The 21,072-nt window shown below is 39.5% G+C and overlaps 2 protein-coding genes and 1 long non-coding RNA gene across 6 annotated transcripts; 1 reads left to right on the top strand and 2 right to left on the bottom strand.

Annotated features, from left to right (window-relative positions):
* Positions 1-1,760: 1,760 nt before the first annotated feature.
* LOC139555820 (gap junction epsilon-1 protein-like) lies at positions 1,761-6,329 on the bottom strand. 4 transcript variants are annotated; one of them, XM_071369215.1, is made up of 4 exons: positions 6,218-6,329; positions 5,975-6,070; positions 4,450-4,632; positions 1,761-4,047 (listed from the first exon to the last, which is right to left on the bottom strand). In XM_071369215.1, exons 2-4 carry the CDS (start codon positions 6,002-6,004, stop codon positions 3,652-3,654), a joined length of 609 nt encoding a protein of 202 aa, XP_071225316.1. In that variant the 5' UTR covers positions 6,005-6,070; positions 6,218-6,329; the 3' UTR covers positions 1,761-3,651. The 4 variants fall into 4 exon arrangements, with proteins under 4 accessions (XP_071225316.1, XP_071225317.1, XP_071225319.1 ...); XM_071369216.1 differs by lacking the exon at positions 6,218-6,329 and having other exon boundaries at positions 5,975-6,203; XM_071369218.1 differs by lacking the exon at positions 6,218-6,329 and having other exon boundaries at positions 5,979-6,203.
* A 1,199-nt stretch (positions 6,330-7,528) lies between these two features.
* LOC139556359 (neuromedin-B receptor-like) lies at positions 7,529-20,557 on the top strand. Its single transcript, XM_071370251.1, has 3 exons — positions 7,529-8,039; positions 12,379-12,724; positions 17,922-20,557. The coding sequence occupies exons 1-3, from the start codon at positions 7,639-7,641 to the stop codon at positions 18,303-18,305; spliced, it is 1,131 nt and encodes a 376-aa protein (XP_071226352.1). The 5' UTR covers positions 7,529-7,638; the 3' UTR covers positions 18,306-20,557.
* LOC139556362 (uncharacterized) lies at positions 12,965-14,411 on the bottom strand. The gene is made up of 2 exons (XR_011671112.1): positions 14,255-14,411; positions 12,965-13,696 (listed from the first exon to the last, which is right to left on the bottom strand). It is a non-coding gene; the product is annotated as an uncharacterized lncRNA (long non-coding RNA).
* Positions 20,558-21,072: the final 515 nt, after the last annotated feature.

Genomic DNA, 21,072 nt, shown 5'->3' with positions numbered 1-21,072 from the left:
CTAAAGCACCTTATACGACCCACCACTGCGACCTGTATGCCCTAGTCGGCTGGCCCTCGCTACATGTTCGTCGTCAGACCCACTGGCTCCAGGTCATCTACAAGGCTATGCTAGGTAAAGTGCCGCCTTATCTCAGTTCACTGGTCACGATGGCTACACCCACCCGCAGCACGCGCTCCAGCAGGTGTATCTCACTGATCATCCCTAAAGCTAAAACCTCATTTGGACGCCTTTCCTTCCAGTTCTCTGCTGCCTGCGACTGGAACGAATTGCAAAAATCTCTGAAGTTGGAGACTTTTATCTCCCTCAACAACTTTAAAAATCTGCTATCCGAGCAGCTAACCGATCGCTGCAGCTGTACATAGTCCATCTGTAAACTACCCACCCAATTTACCTACCTCACCCCCCATACTGCTTTTATTTATTTACTTTTCTGCTCTTTTGCACACCAGTATCTCTTCTTGCACATGATCATCTGATGATTTATCACTCCAGTGTTAATCTGCTAAATTGTAATTATTCGATTTATTGCCTACCTCATGCCTTTTGCACACATTGTATATAGATTATCTTTTTTTCTACCATGTTATTGACTTGTTTATTGTTTACTCCATGTGTAACTCTGTGTTGTCTGTTCACACTGCTATGCTTTATCTTGGCCAGGTCGCAGTTGCAAATGAGAACTTGTTCTCAACTAGCCTACCTGGTTAAATAAAGGTGAAATAAAAAAAATAAAAAAAATAAAAAGGATCTGCATGCAGCTTATAGATGGGTAGGTAAGTTTTTCAACACCACAATGATCCACTGTGATTAAAGTGCATATAGATTTTTCCCTAGACTATGCGGAGTCGCCAGAAAACGCTAACATCTGTTTTTCAGGGATACATTATCTTCAACCTAACTTTCGTTCCCCTTAATATTCAAAGTGAGACCTCTGCTCAAGCGTCGTTCTAAGCCTACTACATTAGGACAACTTTTCCCCAAGCAAATGCATGGGGCTATCATGAACATAGGGTATAGAAAAAAACTGAAACAGGGCATGCAGCTGTAACAGTATAGCTTCCGTCCCTCTCCTCACCCCTACCTGGGCTTGAACCAGGGACCCTCTGCACACATCAACAACAGCCACCCTCGAAGCATCGTGCCACAAAAGCCACGGCCCTTGCAGAGCAAGGGTAACAACTACTTCAGGTCTCAGAGCGAGTGACGTCACCAATTTAAACACTATTAGCGCGCACCACCGCTAACTAGCGAACCATTTCACATCGGTTACACTCACCCCCCTTTTGTCCTCCTCTTTTTCCGCAGCAACCAGTGATCCGGGTCACAGCACCAATGTAACAGTATAGCTTCCGTCCCTCTACTCGCCCCTACCTGGGCTCGAACCAGGGACCCTCTGCACACATCAACAACAGCCACCCTCGAAGCATCGTGCCACAAAAGCCACGGCCCTTGCAGAGCAAGGGGAACAACTACTTCAGGTCTCAGAGCGAGTGACGTCACCGATTGAAACACTATTAACGCGCACCACCTCTAACTAGCTAGCCATTTCACATCGGTTACACAGCATACCTCTTATTGTAGGATTGCTTTGTCAATACAGTTTTTCAGTACAAAAAAGTAGCAGCATAGCACCACCTCTAATAAAATAAAAAAATCTATCATCTCACTGATACTTTTGAGACGTAAGAAAGTGTTCGAGCTTTACCTAAAAAGCAGCACAGACAGATTTTTCAGAAATAGCACATTGCAGAACAATATTGTCTGAACATAAGAGGGTCATAAAATGTGCCCCTTTTATTAAACAAATGTGAAAAGTTGTATGCATTTTTATGAAGTACATATCGGAAAGTCAAAACAGACAAACTAGATGTAATTAAATGCATTTCAATTACCCTAAGAAAACGAAACAATGCAACGAAACATTAGTTAAATCAAAAACATACAAAACAAATAATATGTCCTTGTGGTGTATTTCATGATGTAGGATTAATTACTTTGTCAGCTAGATTTTCATAGTTTTATTGAAACCTGGAGTTTCTGATTAATAAAGATGAACCTGAAATTAGCTCAAATCAAGTTAACATCTTTTTTAAGCATACAATCTGCAGAATTTCAGACTGAGTGTATATCGGAATTAGCTTGCTAACTAATTGATCCCACTTCCCAAAAATACTCCTCAGATTTACTGACAACCAAATGAATGTCATTGCTTCTTTTAACAGTTACCTCAGCTTATTGTACAAAATGTAAGAGGCAAACATTAAAACCATCCATCTGTCACAAATACCAGAAAGCAGTGTGCCATATTGTACCTGAGATGATACATTTAGCTGAAAATAATAACAAAAGTTGGATGGATGCCTGATAATAACATACAGATACAAAACAAAAGAGGTAATCATTTTCAGTACGGCTACAACACAGGGTTAAATCAAAAGCATTATACTACATGCTATGAAAAGGGTCTTAAATCAGTCAAATATGGGTTATCCATACACACTGTGACCAGCGCACTTATCAGCAATTACACTTAAACCTACAATGGTTTGTAGAACTGCATGATAAATCTGGGAGAATGGAAACCCATTTTTTTTTAACTGTTAATGATATCATTCCTATTTACAGTATTTCAAAACCTTAATTTAGTAATCATCAAAGGAGATGTTCCAAAATCTTTCAAATTCAAACTAACTTGAGCACCTTTATATACTCCGGTTCTTCAATGAATACACATTTTCTATTAATGGAATACTTCAGGATTTTGACAATTAGGACCTTTATCCACTTCCCCAGAATCCAATGAACTTGTGGATACAATTTGTATGTCTTTGAGGCCAGTATGACAGAGGTTAGGGTAGTTTTGTGAGTCAGTGCTAACTAGTGTTAGTGCAATGACTGGAAGTCTGCTAGCATGCTAGTAGATACCCATAGACTTCCAGTTACTGAGCTGACGCTAGTTAGCAATGGCTCGCAAAACTACCTCTAACTTCCTTCATACTGGACACAGAGACATAAAAATGGTATCTACAAGTTCATCTGGCTCTGGGGATCTACATAAAGAGCCTCATTGTCAAAATCCCAAAGTATCCCTTTAATAATTTATTATGACCTGAACATATTAAAGACCAACTATTATAATCAAATCTAAGCTTCATTAGGATACATTTTTGCCTGCCTTTTTTCATCTGTAGGCCTAGTTCAATGCCTTAAAATGAATCCATTTTTAGCTTGTGTCGTAGGGTATTAAGATGTTAACCTTGATGACATGACATTGGCCATATGTTAAACTGGACAATTAGACAACATTATATGTCTATAGGCCCCTAAGAAGACTACAACAATGCTATAATACTTTTCACTGGGGACAAGTACTATAATCTTTCATAACAGGTTTCTTTCTTACTTGGGCCAATGATTGAAAGCTGCATACGATACAACTATATCCTTAGCCTACTGACAAAAGTAGATTTAAATCTGTGTTACTTGATTTTAACAATGGGATTATGGAAAGAAGTGTCTTTGCTTGTCAACTCCCAACAAAAAAAGCAGAGGTATGTCGTTTTCGGCCTTTGTGTCCATGTCAGACCTGGATAAGACAAACAGAAATTTGAAATATGACCTAGAACTCTATAGCAAATAACACACAGGTCATTGATTGGTCAAATAACCTAATCTCCTACAGAGTATCTCAAATATCTCAGCAACACACAGCAGCAACGTGATCACAGTGAAAGTGTACATTGCACTTAAAAATATGGTCTTTTCAAAGTGTTCCGGCACCATGCATTTGGTGATGTTGAACGTCTTTTCTAGGGCACTGGCATCACACATGTAGAGTGGGTGAACCTGGAAACCAAAGAGATGGCTCTGTAGCCAAAAAGCGATGACTTCCAGAATAATTCTTAGTAGGACAGAGATTATGTAGAAGACAGTGTATATAGGTCTCTGAAGGATTTCCTCCTGGTCAATGTTTTTACAGGCAGCATAGAGATGAAATACAGCTCCAGGGACTAAAACAGTTACCAGCTGCAATGCCCAGAATACCTGCAAGCAGAAGAACATTATGGTTATGGTCAGATGAGTGGTAAAACAACCTATTCACAAGTTCACATTCAATAACAGCTAATCTTTGAGTCCTGTCTGTTCATTACTTTGTTATTCACATTGAATAAAAGCACATCTTCGAGTCTGTCTTTTCATGACAGGAATAAGATGTTTTGTCATTTGACTGGATGATGTGAAAAGTGCACGAAAATCCTTTGTTCCCATATCACCATGGCATAGTGTGCAAATGGGTGATCTCTGATTCTTTACCAGTACCATTTATGGGATTAGCTCTCAAATGAGCACTGTTTGCTGATTCTGACAGATTATAAAAGGTTTCTGAATAGTTGGAAGAGATGGACTTTCTCATGTGAAATCATTTAATGCAGGAAGCACTCTTACCTGAGGTGTTATAGGCCTAAATTGGTTGTAACAGTATAGGTTTAACTCCCTCCTGTCTGGATCGCAGCTGAAATGGAGAGCTTCATTGCCATAGACTGCAAAGCCCAAGACGCCCAGAAAGAACATCCGAACAGAGCCAAAGAACAGGGTGTGGAACTGGCCTATCACCGTCGGAGGCCTGAGCTAAAACACAAACAACACACAAACACAGAAAAAGGCTTTAAAACAGCATTTGTTTGTAAAAAAATATGTTAAAAAATGAATGTGTGAAAACTGATTGAGGAAGCATGAGTATGATTGTAATTGAATGAATTACACAAACTATCAAACCAGCTTGGAAAGGGAGTAATGAACAGATGAAACGTTTGGAATGCATCCTCAATGACAATAGCAGATGGACCAAATATTATCAGATTTAAATGGAACAACTACAAACATGCTTATAACTCAGTAATGCATGGAGAATGGCAGTAATAGGGTTATATTTCAACAACACACATATATTCAGAGAGTAGGACATTTACTATATTTACACTCTTATTTAATTCTGCAACAAATACAAGTCTATCCACTTTATTATGCTACAGTCAGAGAGATAAATAATTCAGAGAACTCACTGGGCTCAAAGTGACCACGACCATCGTCCAATATTCTATATATTCTTGGTATCACCATACTTACACATCCTTCGTAAAAGTTCTTAATGTAGTTTAAAGACATGACTTTGCTGCTATTCTCCCAGTTAAATTATATTGTAAACCGTGGCCCTCATTGCCAATATGCTGGCATCAGGCAAAGCCCACTATAATTCTGAAGCTCCTAATGACCTTTTGCCGCTGAAAGCCCTTGTCAATGCATATTTGTCTTTTATCCGCGGTGCCTTCATCAATTTACTCACTCAGTAGAAAAAAAACACAACAGGAAAGGGAAAACAAAGACACGGGGCATGTGGTCGGCTCATAATCCCCATTGAACTAAATCAGCGAAAAAACTTTTGTAAAACACAATGGGGGAGAGAAAACAAAATAGTACAATACAATAGTGGCACCTGAGGGCACGTTATTTTGAGCTTCCAAATGAACAATTTGAGATGAAAATGGTGTTCGAAAGTTAGTTTTAGCACTACATCTAAAGAATTGTAATGTCAATTTCCACATAATTTCATGGATGACATTTGAAATGACAATTGTAAAGAAGTGATTTAGGACCTAGTAAACAACTTCTGACAAAATAAGAGTCAAAAACGAAATATTTAAGCTAATGTTATATCATTTTTATCGTGTTGAAATATATTAACTCAGAATACTGTGACATATTTTATCTGACTTGAGGCACACGGAAAAGTTATGAAAATAACTTTACGCAATTTCTCCCTGTTGCAACATCGCGGTACACACCCTGCACTGAAAGTACTTCTGGAAGATCATTCACCAAATTGTCCCAGCCTCGGCGAGCTAGAGCAAAGACACAGCAGACAAAAAACGACATAATAAACAAATCAGGTAATAAAATAAAGTCCACACACCAACCATAATCCAGGCGGAGTGCTGTTCATTCCCCCTCTCAATCAGAGCTTGGGTCCTAAACTCATGCCACTCTTGCGCTCCCTGAGAGATACCTGCTGGAAGAGTACCATGGTGGATGCGTTTTTTTAACTTAAGGTGTTCTTGTGTCAGAGATCAAACAACAAACCAAAAAACAAAGCATCAGTGAGATCAGGCATTTGTGGCAGTTAATAGAGAGCACAACGGACAGAGGCACTAATTACCTAAATAAAGCTAACACTGTCTCGCAAACATCCAGTCAGAGGGCAAGTGGTCCACACGACGACGCAAGCGCTTAGCTGTCGCTGTCCTCTTCCGTCAGCGTACCGGAGGGATATACCCTAAACAAGCGCGCTATGGAGTTTATCATATGGGATAATAAAACGATATTTCATAATAGACTCGTTTTTAGTAAATTCAAACATAAGGACCAAGCACATATGCTATAACTAGAATAGCCTACAACTACATTAACTAGATGAGTGGTTTGAATTTGAATCGGTTGTACGCACAAACGGAGAATAACAGTAGCCTAGACCACATTGATTATGGCCATTCTCAATGGCACAATGGCATTTAAGGCAGGTTTTTCTGTGATAGGATTACACCTACGGGATTTCTAGTCCTTGCCATGTCATTAAAAACACTTTAAAATGCAACTCACAGCCATACCCATTTCCATTGGCACTGTAGACTGCTCTGCATAGATGGACAGTGACGGATAGATAGAGTTAGCATTGAATGACTTCATTCATATTAATCAGTCATGGCAAAGTACTGTGAATATTTCATAATTACAAATGAGATTTTTCGATTGTATTAACTTGGAAATACTCAATGTGCCTCTCTCTCCCTCTCTCTCTCTCTCTCTCTCTCTCTCTCTCTCTCTCTCTCTCTGTCTTATCACTTAAAATTGACATTCAGCATTGACATTCGCCTTTCTTTCGGGCTTTTATTTAACCGCTGTGTGGGGAACAGGTTCGTTTATGTTCTGATTTATGTCACTCGCCCCAATAGCCTCTTCTGGTCTGTGTAACTTTCCCACTCTCACTGCTTTCCTGATTACGTATTTATTTGATTTCTCCCTCCCTCCACTCACTTCCCCTGGTGGCTGGTGACTCAAATAACGACATCATACAGCTCCTACATATAAGGGCTGGCTGACAATGAAATACCTGTGCAGGAGATCAAAATCCCGCTCAGTTTGCGTTTCGAAAAATGACATTGGATTTTCCTTAGTAGACTCAAAGAACAGCTCATCCTACTTCACAAATGTTTACAAGCACAGCTTTCTGATCCTGAACGTGAAATGGGTATTTGGTGCTTGTTTAATGAAATCCAGTATAGCCTATTAGTTTATTCCGTTTATAGTCAATCAAATTACCACTATGAAATAGTATGTGAGTAGCCTTGACAATGGTACACATCATATGCAAAACAGGTGGGAATTATATTCCGTCATCGGTGCTGTATGCGTGTTGAAAAGTGCCTCCTTCTTTTGCGCGCCAGTCAGTGTGGCTTCAGTCATGCGTTTTAGCACTTTGTTGGAGGGACAGCTCCCGCGCCTCAGACCTGCTTTGGCAGATGGTCAACATCTTCCGTGCCATTTCAGCAAAGTGATCATTGTACAAATCCCCGAGTAGCAATGGACGACATTTTAGATAACTTATCTTTTACTGGACATTCTGTCTTTTATAACTTTACTGATGATTGGATACCTGATGGAAGGGAAACTATTGATTTTATTATACGATGTGTCATACCGACTGTGTATATTCTGATCATAACGATTGGGTTGTTGGGGAACATTACCTTGGTTAAGATTTTTATCACCAACAGTGCAATGAGGAGCGTCCCCAACATATTTATTTCGAGTTTGGCAGCTGGGGATCTTTTGCTTTTGGTGACTTGTGTTCCAGTGGACGCGTTCAGATACTTCTTTGAGGAGTGGATCTTCGGTGTTGTGGCTTGTAAACTAATACCGGTCATTCAACTCACCTCAGTCGGAGTCTCAGTGTTCACTCTCACGGCTCTCAGCGCTGACAGGTAAGATCAAGAGTAGATGAATGGGAAGTATTCTTATTGCCAATATTATTTTTATGTATACCTAATTGCAAATGTTAAGAATAATTAACATATGTAATTCATGATGATTCATCAATTGTTATGATTATTTTTATTGACAACACAAGTTTTATCATAATTCAATGCTGTGTAAATGTCACTGACAAATCTGTGGATATTTTGATTGACAAATCAAGTGTGGCCTCAGAAATGTTTAAAAGGAATCAAATAGTGTACACCTGCTGGTTGTATTGACTTCAATAAGCCTGATTTGGGTTATATTGTTTTATTCTGGAGAGACACGGTTAGAATTGCAATTTATCTTCCCTGGAAGTAGCAGCATGAATGCTGAGATTAGAAAAAAATGGCACTGTACATTTGTCAAATCACAAGAATAAGAGTATTTTGAGTTTATTTCCAAAACACTATATCCACACATTTTTCACTGTTATGTTTTTTCAACAGAAATGATTGCTTATGAGTACCTTCATGTGTGTGCAAAATATTACTTCATAGATTTTAGGTGTGTATTAAAATGTTTTTTTTTCTTCTAACAAACGCTATATTTTAGCTGGAATGGAATGTTAATATGCTGAATATGTATCTGTGATATGTGGTTGTCTCAACTAGCTATCTTAAGATGAATGCACTAACTCTAAGTCATTCTGTGTCTGCTAAATTACTAAAATGTCAAATGTTAATGTTTTACATACATATCTCATATTACTGTATTTATAATTTTTTTATATATTTTATATATATGAAAAACACACAAATCTCTTTCAGAAGTTCTTTAAACATTTCAGAAAATGTACACTACCGGTCAAAAGTTTTAGAACACCTACTCATTCAAGTTTTTTTTATTTTATTTTTTACTATTTTCTACATTGTAGAATAAGAGTGATACATCAAAACTATGAAATAACACATATCTAATCATGTAGTAACCAAAAAAGTGTTAAACAAATCAAAATCAATTTTATATTTGACATTCTTCAAATAGCCACCCTTTGACTTGATGACAGCTTTGCACATTCTTGGAATACTCTCAACCAGCTTCATGAGGTAGTCACCTGGAATGCATTTCAATTAACATGTGTGCCTTCTCAAAAGTTAATTTGTGAAATTTCTTTCCTTCTTAATGCATTTGAGCTAATCAGTTGTGTTGTGACAAGGTAGAGGGGGTATACAAAAGACAGCCCTAATACCAAGTCCATATTATGGCAAGAACAGCTCAAATAAGCAAAGAGAAATGACAGTCCATCATTACTTTAAGACATAAAGATCAGTCAATATGGAACATTTCAAGAACTTTTTAAGTTTCTTCAAGAGCAGTCGCAAAAACCATCAAACGCTATGATGAAACTGGCTCTCATGAGGCCTGCCACAGGAATGGAAGACCTAGAGTTACCTCTGCTGCAGAGGATACGTACATTAGAGTTACCAGCCTCAGAAATTGCAGTCCAAATAAATGCTTCACAGAGTTCAAGTAACAGACACACCTCAACATCAACTGTTCAGAGGAGACTGTGTGAATCAGGCCTTCATGGTCGAATTGCTGCAAAGAAACCACTACTAAAGGACACCAATAATAAGAAGAGACTTGTTTGGTCCAAGAAACACGAGCAATGGACATTAGGCGGTGGACATTTGTCCTGTGGTCTGGAGTCCAAATTGGAGATTTTTGGTTCCAACCGCCGTGTCTTTGTGAGATGCGGTGTGGGTGAACGGATGATCTCCGCATGTGTATTTCCCACCGTAATGCATGGAGGAGGAGGTGTTATGGTGTGTTTTGCTGGTGACACTTTTTGTGATTTATTTAGAATTCAAGGCACACTTAACCAGTATGGCTACCACAGCATTCTGCAGCGATATGCCATCCCATCTGGTTTGGGCTTAGTGGGACTATAATTTGTTTTCAATAGGACAATGACCCAACACACCTCCACGATGTGTATGGGCTATTTTACCAAGAAGGAGTTTGATGGAGTGCTGCATCAGATGACCTGCCCTCCATAATCCCCTGACGTCAAACAAATTGAGATGGTTTGGGATGAGTCGGACCGCAGAGTGAAGGAAAAGCAGCCAACAAGTGCTCAGCATATATGGGAACTCCTTCAAGACTGTTGGAAAAGCATTCCAGGTGAAGCTGGTTGAGAGAATGCCAAGAGTGTGCAAAGCTTTCATCAAGGCAAAGGGTGACTATTTGAAGAATCTCAAATATAAAATATACAGTATTTTGATTTGTTGAACACTTTTTTGGGGTTACTACATGATTCCATATGTGTAATTTCATAGTTTTGATGTCGTCAATGTATAAAATAGTAAAAATAAAGAAAAACCCTTGCATGTGTAGGTGTTTTAAAACCTTTGACTGGTAGTGTTTATATAGTGTTTTGAAAATAAGCTCTTCATGTTGTATTCCATAAAGAATGAGGGTGGCAAGCCCAGTTCAGTTGTATTCAGTTATCATCAGAAATTCAGGAGGAGTCATACAGAATAATCTGCACAGTGCATAATTTACTGTCTCAGTGTGTATGATTAAAAGGGCAACCATGCCTGAATCTTTGTTTGGGACCTTAATTTGACCTAGCAGACCATTTCCTCCCCCCCACATACCCTCACCAAGACCACTGATGCTTGGAGACAGTGACCTTCTCAAGTTACCATTCTATATGAAAATACCTGGTCTGACTCTGGTCTGGACATCAATATGAAAGTATAAATGTTTTATTATCATATTAAAGTCCATGGGATTCTCTGATATAAATAATACCCATTGTGCATGCCATTATAGCAGTCCAAAAATGGTACAGTGCTTTGTAATGACCCTTTCTATGACACAGAACGTAATATTTAGCTCTATCAGTTGGCGGAAAAGTTTGGCTATGTCAATCGTCACTGGAGATGACCATGACTTTTGGCCATCCCTGTCACTAGGGGCCATATGGTGAGATTGCAGTCTACAGTTGTTCTCTCTATGGTTTCCCTAGTCCAATTCAGCATGTCATTTTGTGGTGAAGAGCAATGAAAATATTTGTATGCTTACTCGATGTGAGGGCTTTAAATCATTTTATCTTATTAGCACTCACCTGGGCAGTGCTCCCAAGCATGATAACACAATAAAGTGGGATTACAGTGGTTTGTTCATGTAAATTCAGATAATAAACCCATCCTTGTTTCTCTCTTGTGCGGTATCAATGTGTCCATTTTCTGTGCTTGTCTGTTGCTGCCTGAGGCAGCGTGGTCTATGACTATGGGGGATTTCTACACGGGCAGAGGGCATCGGAGGCTGCTGGAACAGCACAGTCAAGGGCAGTGTACAAACCTCCAACTGCCAATCGAGATTCTCCTCCAGACCAGACATTTCAACAGCAGAAATATCGTTAGAAAACAGTCAGGATGTGGAAAATCTTCTATCATTGGAACAACAAATCTCTTTATGCCCAATGGAGCGAACATCCTCTGTTGCACCCGCCTTTCCTATATTTTTCCCCATTGTTTGACTTAGCAGAACTTCTGCTATCCTCTACACATAACACTGAGTGTTGATTTACACGGGAGATCAGGCCAAAGTCTATTGATCAGCTTGTAAACATTTAGGTTTATATCAATATTAAGATGCACTTTGGCAGCGCTGCAGAAACACATTGTTGTTTCAGTTAAATCTTTATCATTTAATTTACTGGCAATTTTTGGAACCCTTGATCTCAATTCAAGGATATCATTATTTTGGGTGTGTTACGGTCAGGACATTCATTCGTTAGCTAGTGCAATCATCATGCACTCCATAGATCTTTCATGTGTATGTAAAATATCCCCTCTAACACTCCATAAAGCTTCTATTCGGTACTCATGGACTCAGAAATGCCTTGTCTTTGTCAAAGCCTCCTAACGTTAATTAGATTAATTAAATATAATCACATAATTGACATTTGATTTTAGACAAGGAAATTAGAACAGTAAGGACAGCTGGCCATTTAATCCCATTTGCATGGAAAAGACTGCTTTGAATCTAATTTCGTTATTAATATGAAAATGTCAGTAAAGGCTTCCCATTAACGTTAATTTGTTCTATCTACAATAATGCTTCACTGAGGTTGAAAAAGGTTTGGAGAGTCTGAAAAAGGTTTTGTGAGTCTATTATCAGTGTGTGAGTTGCAGCGAACCATCAAATAATTAATGATCACAGGTTCAATCATATCTGTCTATCACTGCCTCTGAGTGTCATGTCTGTCCTGATCCTGGAGTTTTGCTGTAGCCTTTGACACCAAGATGAAGCAGCATTCCATTTTTTGGTCTTGTGTTGTTGTGGTTTCAGGTACAAAGCCATAGTGAATCCTATGGACATCCAGACATCCAGTGCTGTGTTCTGGACGTGTCTGAAAGCCGTGTCCATCTGGGTGATCTCTGTCCTGCTGGCGGTGCCCGAGGCCATCTTCTCCCAGGTAGTACACATCCAGGACAAGAACGTGACCTTCACCGCCTGTGTGCCCTATCCCCTCTCCAACGAGATGCATCCCAAGATCCACTCTGTCCTCATATTCCTGGTGTACTTCCTGATTCCCCTGTGGATCATCTCTGTGTACTACTACCACATCGCCAGGACGCTGGTCAAGAGTGCTCACGACATGCCTGGGGAGATCAGTGAGCACACTAAGAGACAGGTAGGTAACAACAACAACATCCTGTTACTGCCTGTATATCAAACAAGTCACGAATGAGGTTTGACTGTTACAGTTGTGGTTATTAGGAATGGCATATTAAGAACATTAGGTAACTTGATGGATCCATTTGAATTGGAAATTTGGAATATCTCATTCCATGCTTTTAGGGTACAACACATCTGTTGTTTGATAATACGGGTGTAGGGAGCATACAGTGCATTCGGAAAGGATTCAGACCCCTTGACTTTTTCCACATTTTATTACTTTACAGGCTTATTCTAAGATTGATTAAGTAATTTGTCCCCCTCATCAATCTAAACACAATAGCCCATAATAACAAAGTGAAAACAGGTTTTAGAATTTTTTGTAAATGTATTAAAAATAAAAAACAAAAATACCTTATTTACATAAGTATTCAGACCCTTTGCTATGAGACTCGAAATTGAGCTCAGGTGCATCCTGTTTCCATTGATCATCCCTGAGATGTTTCTACAACTTGAGTCTAGTCTACCTGTGCTAAATTCAATTGATTGGACAAAAACCAAGCCATGAGGTCGAAGGAATTGTCCATAGAGCTCTGAGACAGGATTGTGTCGAGGCACAGATCTGGGGAAGGGTACCAAAGAATTTCTGCAGCATTGAAGGTCCCCAAGAACGCAGTGGCCTCCATCAGTCTTAAATGGAAGAGGTTTGGAACCACCAAGACTCTTCCTAGAGCTGTCTGTCTGGCCAAACTGAGCAATCAGGGGAGAAGGGCCTTGGTCAGGGAGGTGACCAAGAACCCGATGGTCACTCCAGAGTTCTTCTGTGAAGATGGGAAAACCTTCCATAAGGACAACCATCTCTACAGCACTCCACCAATCAGGCCTTTATGGTAGGGTAGGCAGACGGGTCTGAATACTTTCCGAAGGCACTGTATGTAGGTCACATGAACCTTGGGGCTTGTTACATGAAATCCAGTAACCAGGTTTCCTGAAAAAGACCAAAACATTATTGCATGTTATAGTGCATATTAAGCTAGAGTGCACGTTGAGCTATAGTGCACATTTGAATTCCACGAAACTGAACAGCATCACACGTTTTCTCGCTACACATGATTTGTTTTATTTTTGACATAACCCCGGAACCCTAGTTACAGGTTTTAATGTGAAGAGGCTCTGGGTTTTAATGCAGACATTTCCATTTGTAGTAAAATACACCAAGTGAATATTTTAATGTTGTAAAGGGCAAGTGGAGGAGCATGTCAAGATGTATCACTGATCGTTGCATTGATGCCTGATCTTTACTGTCTACAGAGATAATAAATTATAGATCAGGGGAAAGAGGAAGTAAATTCTAAATGTAAGCAATGATCTGGTCAGGTACATTCATTTGAGCGTCCATTGACCAAAGAACATTAAATCAGACGCTGCTTTGCTTTAATATTTCATACAAGGTTAAGAACTTCTAACTAATCTTCAGACAAATGGGCTCAAATCCAGATCAGTACCCAACCAAGAGCATGAGTAAGTCCAAAACCAAAACCCATACCTGTTACGTCCGTTGTTCGAAGGAGACCAAGGTGAAGCGTGGTAGGCGTACATACATTTTACTTTATTTTTAAAATGACACCAAAAAACAACAAAACACAAAACGAACGAAAAGTTCTGCAGGGCTAGACAGCTACTGTACAAAAACAAGATCCCACAAACTAGGGTGGAAAACAGGCTGCCTAAGTATGATTCCCAATCAGAGACAACGATAGACAGCTGCCTCTGATTGGGAACCATACCCAGCCAACAAAGAAATAGAAAACTAGAATTCCCACCCAAATCACACCCTGACCTAACCAAATAGAGAAATAAAAAGGCTCTCTAAGGTCAGGGCGTGACAATACCCAGCTTCCAATCAATGAGAACCTGACTCAGACCTGACCTGAATCTAAGTCATAATATATTCAAGTAGGTGGTTGTTGACACTGGCCAATGTGAGGCTGTTATCAACAATGAGCAATGCATAGTAAACAGTATTGATGAGTGGTGCTGGAAGGCCTCCATGTGTTGTTTTATTCACAGCTGTGAGGCAATAAGAGACCCAAGACCCAGCTATCCTCTACAGTAGATACCCAGTGAATCTGGTATAAATCTGTGCGACACATGAAAATACGAGAAGCCTGGAGGATGACCAAATCATTGAACCTTCAAATGTACATTAGCTTTTACTGTCTCTGCCTCAAAGTAATCCGCGGCACTATATCCCCACTAATCAAAGTTATTGTCTCCAGATTTGTTTCTGTGCATTTGTATTTCAAATCAAATTAAAGGACTTAATCATTTGGGTGAACCCTTAAAATAGAAGAACAACACTGACTATTGATGGTGTGGTTGTGTACATCTCCTATTAGACAGGTCCAGGGGGATTGGGCTGCAGAGGCTCAAGTCTCATTTAGAGGAAAACTCTGATAGCATCTGCCTCTACTGAAAGGCATTTAAAGGTATTTAACACTAATTATATGACAAGTTGCATTAGCCTGATGAAAGACGGGATAGAGAGAGAGAGAGAGAGAGAGAGAGAGAGAGAGAGAGAGAGAGAGAGAGAGAGAGAGAGAGAGAGAGAGAGAGAGAGAGAGAGAGAGAGAGAGAGAGAGATTTGCAGACCCAAACCCCATGATTCTGGTAATTGTTTGAGACATAATGAAACATTATTGGTTGAATCTCTATCTATCATGTCTAACAGACATGCACTTCGGAAAGACTATAGTGAAAAGCTATAGTAACAGTGGTCTTAAAGGGAAACTTCACAATATTTCAACTTCCTATTCATCATCTCCAGCACCACCCCAACATCAACATATGTGAAAATTGTGCGTTTCTATGTTTTGTAGAAGAAAGATACAGGAAAATACGTGTTTCCAATGACGTCATTGGTGTGAATCGTGTGATTTTGATCAATCGTGAGTATGCATTGCCTACTCATTGTCTACTAATTGGTTGACGATGTCACTGGAAACAGTTACCTTTCTTTAAACGTTTTACTACAAAACATGTTGATGTTGGGGTGGTGCTGGAGATGATGAACTGCTGTACGGTACATTTTCAATAAAGGCTGTAGAAAATAGGCTTTCCGATAATCATCTAATCTTTATTTATTTTAAATCACTTTGGAATAGAGGATGGTCCCTACAATGGTTTTTGCAGATTTACAATTTAATATGAACAATGACACTGTCCAGGCAGACACTGCTAGTGAATATGATTTCAGACGTGATATGTATGAACGTAAACATACAGTCCAACCATCTCCCTATGCCAGGGGTATTATTGTGCTGTTATGATATGCAACAATCGCTCTGGAAGAATTCATTTGGCAGGCTTTCTACACAAAAGTAAGCTAACACAGAAAACACTGTGACAGCATAATCAAGACAATATTAGTTAAGCCTCCTGTATTTAGAACTATGGCCTTGGCTACAGTCTGTTAACTTTCCCTGGCACACAGTTCCATAAATAAAACTCTCCTTGTCGGGTGTAGAAGTTAATAATAGGAATAGTTTATAATTCATACCCCACACTTCTTGCAGAGACCAGCAAATACAACAGTGAATAACTTATTGTGACGTGATGACAACAATGTAGAGAATTACATGTTTGGCTATGAAAGATTGTTGATACTGCCGAATCATAAGCAATGTTATTTAATTTTGACATCCATATCAATGTAGACCATCTTTACTGTCTAACTAACCAGATATAACAGCTTGCTATTGACTAAGATTCTAACACATTTCTGAATAATGTCTGAAGTCCAGTTCAATACAAGATATAGAGTGCTGATCAGAAGAAAAGTTGCTGACAAGTTAGTGGATTGTTCAGGTTTTTGTTGAAGAACATAAAAGGATTGTGGGCAAAGTGTCAGCATCACGTCTTGACAGCTGGCTGCCATTGAATGGCAAGCTAAATCATGACAATTACCCAGGATATAAAACCAACCCAGACTTGCATTTCAGAGCTCAATCTCCTGCTCACTTCACTGATGGTTCAAATAGGATGACAGCAGTACTCAGAAGCTGTTATCTGTGCTGTTTGTCAGACACTCTATGGGATGACATGTTGATTGGACTGGACCTTCTTGTTTGACATTTCTGCTCATACGATAAAAGGTTAGACAGTACAGACATCTTTGACCCTTCTGAAGAGTGCTGACTGCAGGGCACTTAAAGTACTGGTGGCTCTTGTTTGTTTGTTCATACTTGATTGGTGTCTGGTACATACTGTATTGATACTAAAGGACAATAGCCATACAACTTGTAGCCTGTAGCCTGTAGCCTGTAGCCTGTAGCCTGTAGCCTGTGCACTATTATTCAAAATACAGAAGAGAGTGATTTGGACACCTTTTATTATTTATTATTTATTTGGACACACTGTATTCTGTGATCCTTCTGGATTTTCTATTCTGTAATCCTTCTATAGGGAAGCCTTCAGTATTTTGTATTCTCTAGTCGTTCTGGAGGGAGACCTTCTGTATTTTGTATTCTGTAATCCTTCTGGAGGGAGGTCTTCTGTATTTTGTATTCTGTAATCCTTCTGGAGGGAGACCTTCTGTATTTTGTATTCTGTAATCCTTCTGGAGGGAGGCTTTCTGTATTTTGTATTCTGTAATCCTTCTGGAGGGAGACCTTCTGTATTTTGTATTCTGTAATCCTTCTGGAGGGAGGCCTTCTGTATTTTGTATTCTCTAGTCGTTCTGGAGGGAGACCTTCTGTATTTTGTATTCTGTAATCCTTCTGGAGGGAGGCCTTCTGTATTTTGTATTCTCTAGTCGTTCTGGAGGGAGACCTTCTGTATTTTGTATTCTGTAATCCTTCTGGAGGGAGACCTTCTGTATTTTGTATTCTGTAATCCTTCTGGAGGGAGGCCTTCTGTATTTTGTATTCTCTAGTCGTTCTGGAGGGAGACCTTCTGTATTTTGTATTCTGTAATCCTTCTGGAGGGAGGCCTTCTGTATTTTGTATTCTCTAGTCGTTCTGGAGGGAGACCTTCTGTATTTTGTATTCTGTAATCCTTCTGGAGGGAGGCCTTCTGTATTTTGTATTCTCTAGTCGTTCTGGAGGGAGACCTTCTGTATTTTGTATTCTGTAATCCTTCTGGAAGATTGGCATGGCTTTATGTTATATACTATGTATTTTCAAACACTACATGTCTTTGTTTTCTTTTCCAAGATGGAGACGAGAAAACGGCTTGCCAAAATTGTTCTGGTTTTCGTGGGCCTCTTCGCTCTCTGTTGGTTCCCCAACCACGTCTTGTACATGTACCGCTCCTTCAACTACCGTCAGATCGACTCCTCCCTGACCCACCTCATCATCACCCTGCTAGCCCGGGTGTTAAGTTTCTCCAGCTCCTGTGTCAACCCATTTGCTCTCTACCTGCTGAGTGAAAGCTTCCGCAGGCACTTCAACAGCTCACTGCACTGCAAGAAGAAGCCCCATTACGAGCGCAACACCAGCTACCTGCAGAGCACCTCAGCCATAAGAATGACCTCCATCAAGAAGACCACCCCTACTGTCATCAATGGACATGGCAACAGGCAGGAGGTCTCTCTGTAGGTTTAGGAGTGGTAGGAGTGGCACCAAAAAAAAAGAAAACGTGCAAAACTTTACAAGGTGGACTATTCTGAAAAGGACATGCATGTGTGCTCAACAGAAAATGCTTGGCTTGAAGCCGCCTTGTCTATACATGTCCCACAATGCTACATATGGCTGCAGATGAGATGGTCACATATGAACTGAAAGTATTGAACTGAACATGTTTGTCAACAAATCTGTCGTAAATACTGGTATCCACAATGTTCCACTTTTCATGTTTTTTGGTCAATCTGATGCATGTATCATTTCACAGAGTTTGTATAGATATACTGTATGCTGTCTGTGACACATACTACCCAAACTCCAAACCTAAAGAGCAGGCAATTGCTTTTACGACACAAAATCTGTCCATGCACTTAAAAACAACATTATAATGGCTCCCAAGGGGGCACAGGAGTTAAGGGTAATTTCAACAAAAATCATAATGTCCCTTTAAGTAATTATTTCCCTCAAACATCTGCCTGAAAGTGGATAGAAGTGCCAAAGCAGACAGAGGGGACCACAGGAAATGTATGCTGGAAATGAAACCAACATTTACCAAGTGTTGATGGGAACCTGCATGCCACTATTGCAGGACAGTGAGATGATAAACACCATACACATTTGTTCATGAGATATATATTCACTTTGATAATGCCATTTCCTGTGCTATGTTTGAATGTTTATCTTCAGATGCTCAATGTGACACCAATGTTTGCTGTTTTGTTAAGTAAAACGTGTCCCAGTACGTTGAACTGCAAATGCTGCAACAGTGCTGTAGATTTTTTGTATAATATTGTGTTGTTATTTTGCAAACTTTGACCATTCCATGCACAGCATAGCTTCATTGAACATGTAAAGGAATAAGCTCTAAGAATAGTGTGCTCTCTGAACATGATTAATCATGCTCAATTACAGTCAATTACATTTCAAGACATGCTTCTATACTTTGGCAACTAGTAAATATTTTTTATACCTTTGGGCTGGATGTGTCAATGTGTAGTTCATTCATACATAATCTATGAGCAGAATTACTGTCTGACCTCAATAAGCCACGAAATCCCTAGTTTGAAAGCGACTGTTTTCTGTAGGCTGTAGGCTCCATTTTCCTCCATTTACCCCCACGTGGGCAAGCTCCGTAGCAATTCGAGTTCAGTCAATGAGTTTCAGCCCTTTGCCATTTGAGTGACAGTTAGCAACACGCACACACAGTAGAGTAAGAGATAGAGAGCAATGACGTGGTGCACATATCTGTACATGTGTGACGGAGTATGCAATTTTCGGGGGACCACTTTTTGCTCCTGGGTGCTACTTTCAGAACTACTGGCTAAGAAGTATACAAAAGTACCAGAGAATATCTTTAATTACACTTATCACTCAGGAGATCATGATTACTGGATTAAACCAACTAACACGTTACACATTAACGTCATCAATCAAATCCTATTTCTTCCTCTTAAACAGAAAAACTGTCATTTCTTTACCAAATCAATCAGTTTAATAGGCTGCAATTTGAGTCTTTTGCTCAATTATTGGCAAAAGAGCTGATCTGATGTGGAAAAAAGTGGAAAAAGATTAGAATTGGGCTGCCTAAATGCAGCCTTAGTGACATGTCCTGATACACTGATCTCAAGTGATACGTCAACAGGTCCCTCACTGGAAAAGAGATCTGTGTCCGTAACAACAGAGAAAAGTAAATGGCTGAGTCTACAGCTATTTTCTATCTTCTGTCCCCTTTTCAGTGCCGTGGAAATATATCTGTGTTATTCTACCATAGTTCTCGATTCCTTAATCTTTTGTGATCCCTTGAAACACTATGTACAATGTACAATGAAAAATGAATTTGTGTTTGAAATTCTTCATCATATAAAGGACCTCGTCGCTATCAACGCAATGTGATACTACGCCCACCTCCTAATTTCTGTGGATTTACAATGTTTGTTGAATTGGAACGGGATCCTCCAAGGCTCCTGCTGTTTGTCTGTGTGATAATATATCCACAGCATGCAATACCGTCACAACAAATGTGAAAGTATGTCATGTTAAATGTGCCAGGTGAAATTGTCTGTGAACAATTGTAATGTTATGATATGTATGCTTTCATTCAAATGTGTTCTGCTTATGAATCACATATTATTTATGGAATATTGATATTTGACATGCAAATATATACTTTGTGTTGCTATTACATTATTACATATAATATAAATGTGATACAATTAATAAATTCTACTCACAAGATTTAGCCTGTTGGGTCTGTGGTATGCACCTACATGTGGTATGTCCAGAGATGTTTGTCTGTATGCATATTTCACATTCCTCCCCAACATGCATTAGTCTTATTTATTCAGGACCATACCAATGATAAGGTGAGCAACCTGTCTTTATTCTTTTCAGAGAGCGCATGCAGTCAGACAAGAGAGACACAGCAGAGATAATGGATCTGTTGTAAATAAAACACTCTTGTTAAAGGGGGCTTCATCTCCATCTACCTGGCCTGATTTGGTTTGAAATCGCAGTGGTTCATCTTGTTTTCATTTCCTTCATCGTTTTCTGAATAGGGTGATTCCAAGTGCAAACACGGTGGGCTTAATGCCATAGGAGGAGGGAGGATGTCCTGATACATGAATATACTGTATGTATGCACTGATAGAAGTAGAGGGAAATGTATAGAAACCTGTAGTCTCGCGTTGCCATACCTCCAAAATCACGTCGTTGTCACGCCTCCCTTGGAGGTCTGGAGAAATTT

The sequence above is a fragment of the Salvelinus alpinus genome, chromosome 27 (assembly GCF_045679555.1).
Source record: "Salvelinus alpinus chromosome 27, SLU_Salpinus.1, whole genome shotgun sequence".
NCBI classification, from domain to species: domain Eukaryota; kingdom Metazoa; phylum Chordata; class Actinopteri; order Salmoniformes; family Salmonidae; genus Salvelinus; species Salvelinus alpinus.
Note: the sequence above shows the minus strand (reverse complement) of the source record. Positions and strands in the feature narration are given on the sequence as shown.

What these genes read in the sequence shown, in the direction of transcription:
- LOC139555820 (XM_071369215.1), bottom strand. Translation starts at nt 6,004, where the DNA reads ATGAACAGCACTCCGCCTGGATTATGGTTG. An exon ending in CTCCGCCTGGATTATGGTTG is followed by an intron (nt 4,633 to 5,974) that starts GTGTGTGGACTT and finishes TTTGTGTTTTAG; the next exon opens with CTCAGGCCTCCGACGGTGAT. An exon ending in TTAGGCCTATAACACCTCAG is followed by an intron (nt 4,048 to 4,449) that starts GTAAGAGTGCTT and finishes TTCTGCTTGCAG; the next exon opens with GTATTCTGGGCATTGCAGCT.
- LOC139556359 (XM_071370251.1), top strand. Translation starts at nt 7,639, where the DNA reads ATGGACGACATTTTAGATAACTTATCTTTTACTGGACATTCTGTCTTT. An exon ending in ACGGCTCTCAGCGCTGACAG is followed by an intron (nt 8,040 to 12,378) that starts GTAAGATCAAGA and finishes TTGTGGTTTCAG; the next exon opens with GTACAAAGCCATAGTGAATC. An exon ending in GTGAGCACACTAAGAGACAG is followed by an intron (nt 12,725 to 17,921) that starts GTAGGTAACAAC and finishes TTCTTTTCCAAG; the next exon opens with ATGGAGACGAGAAAACGGCT.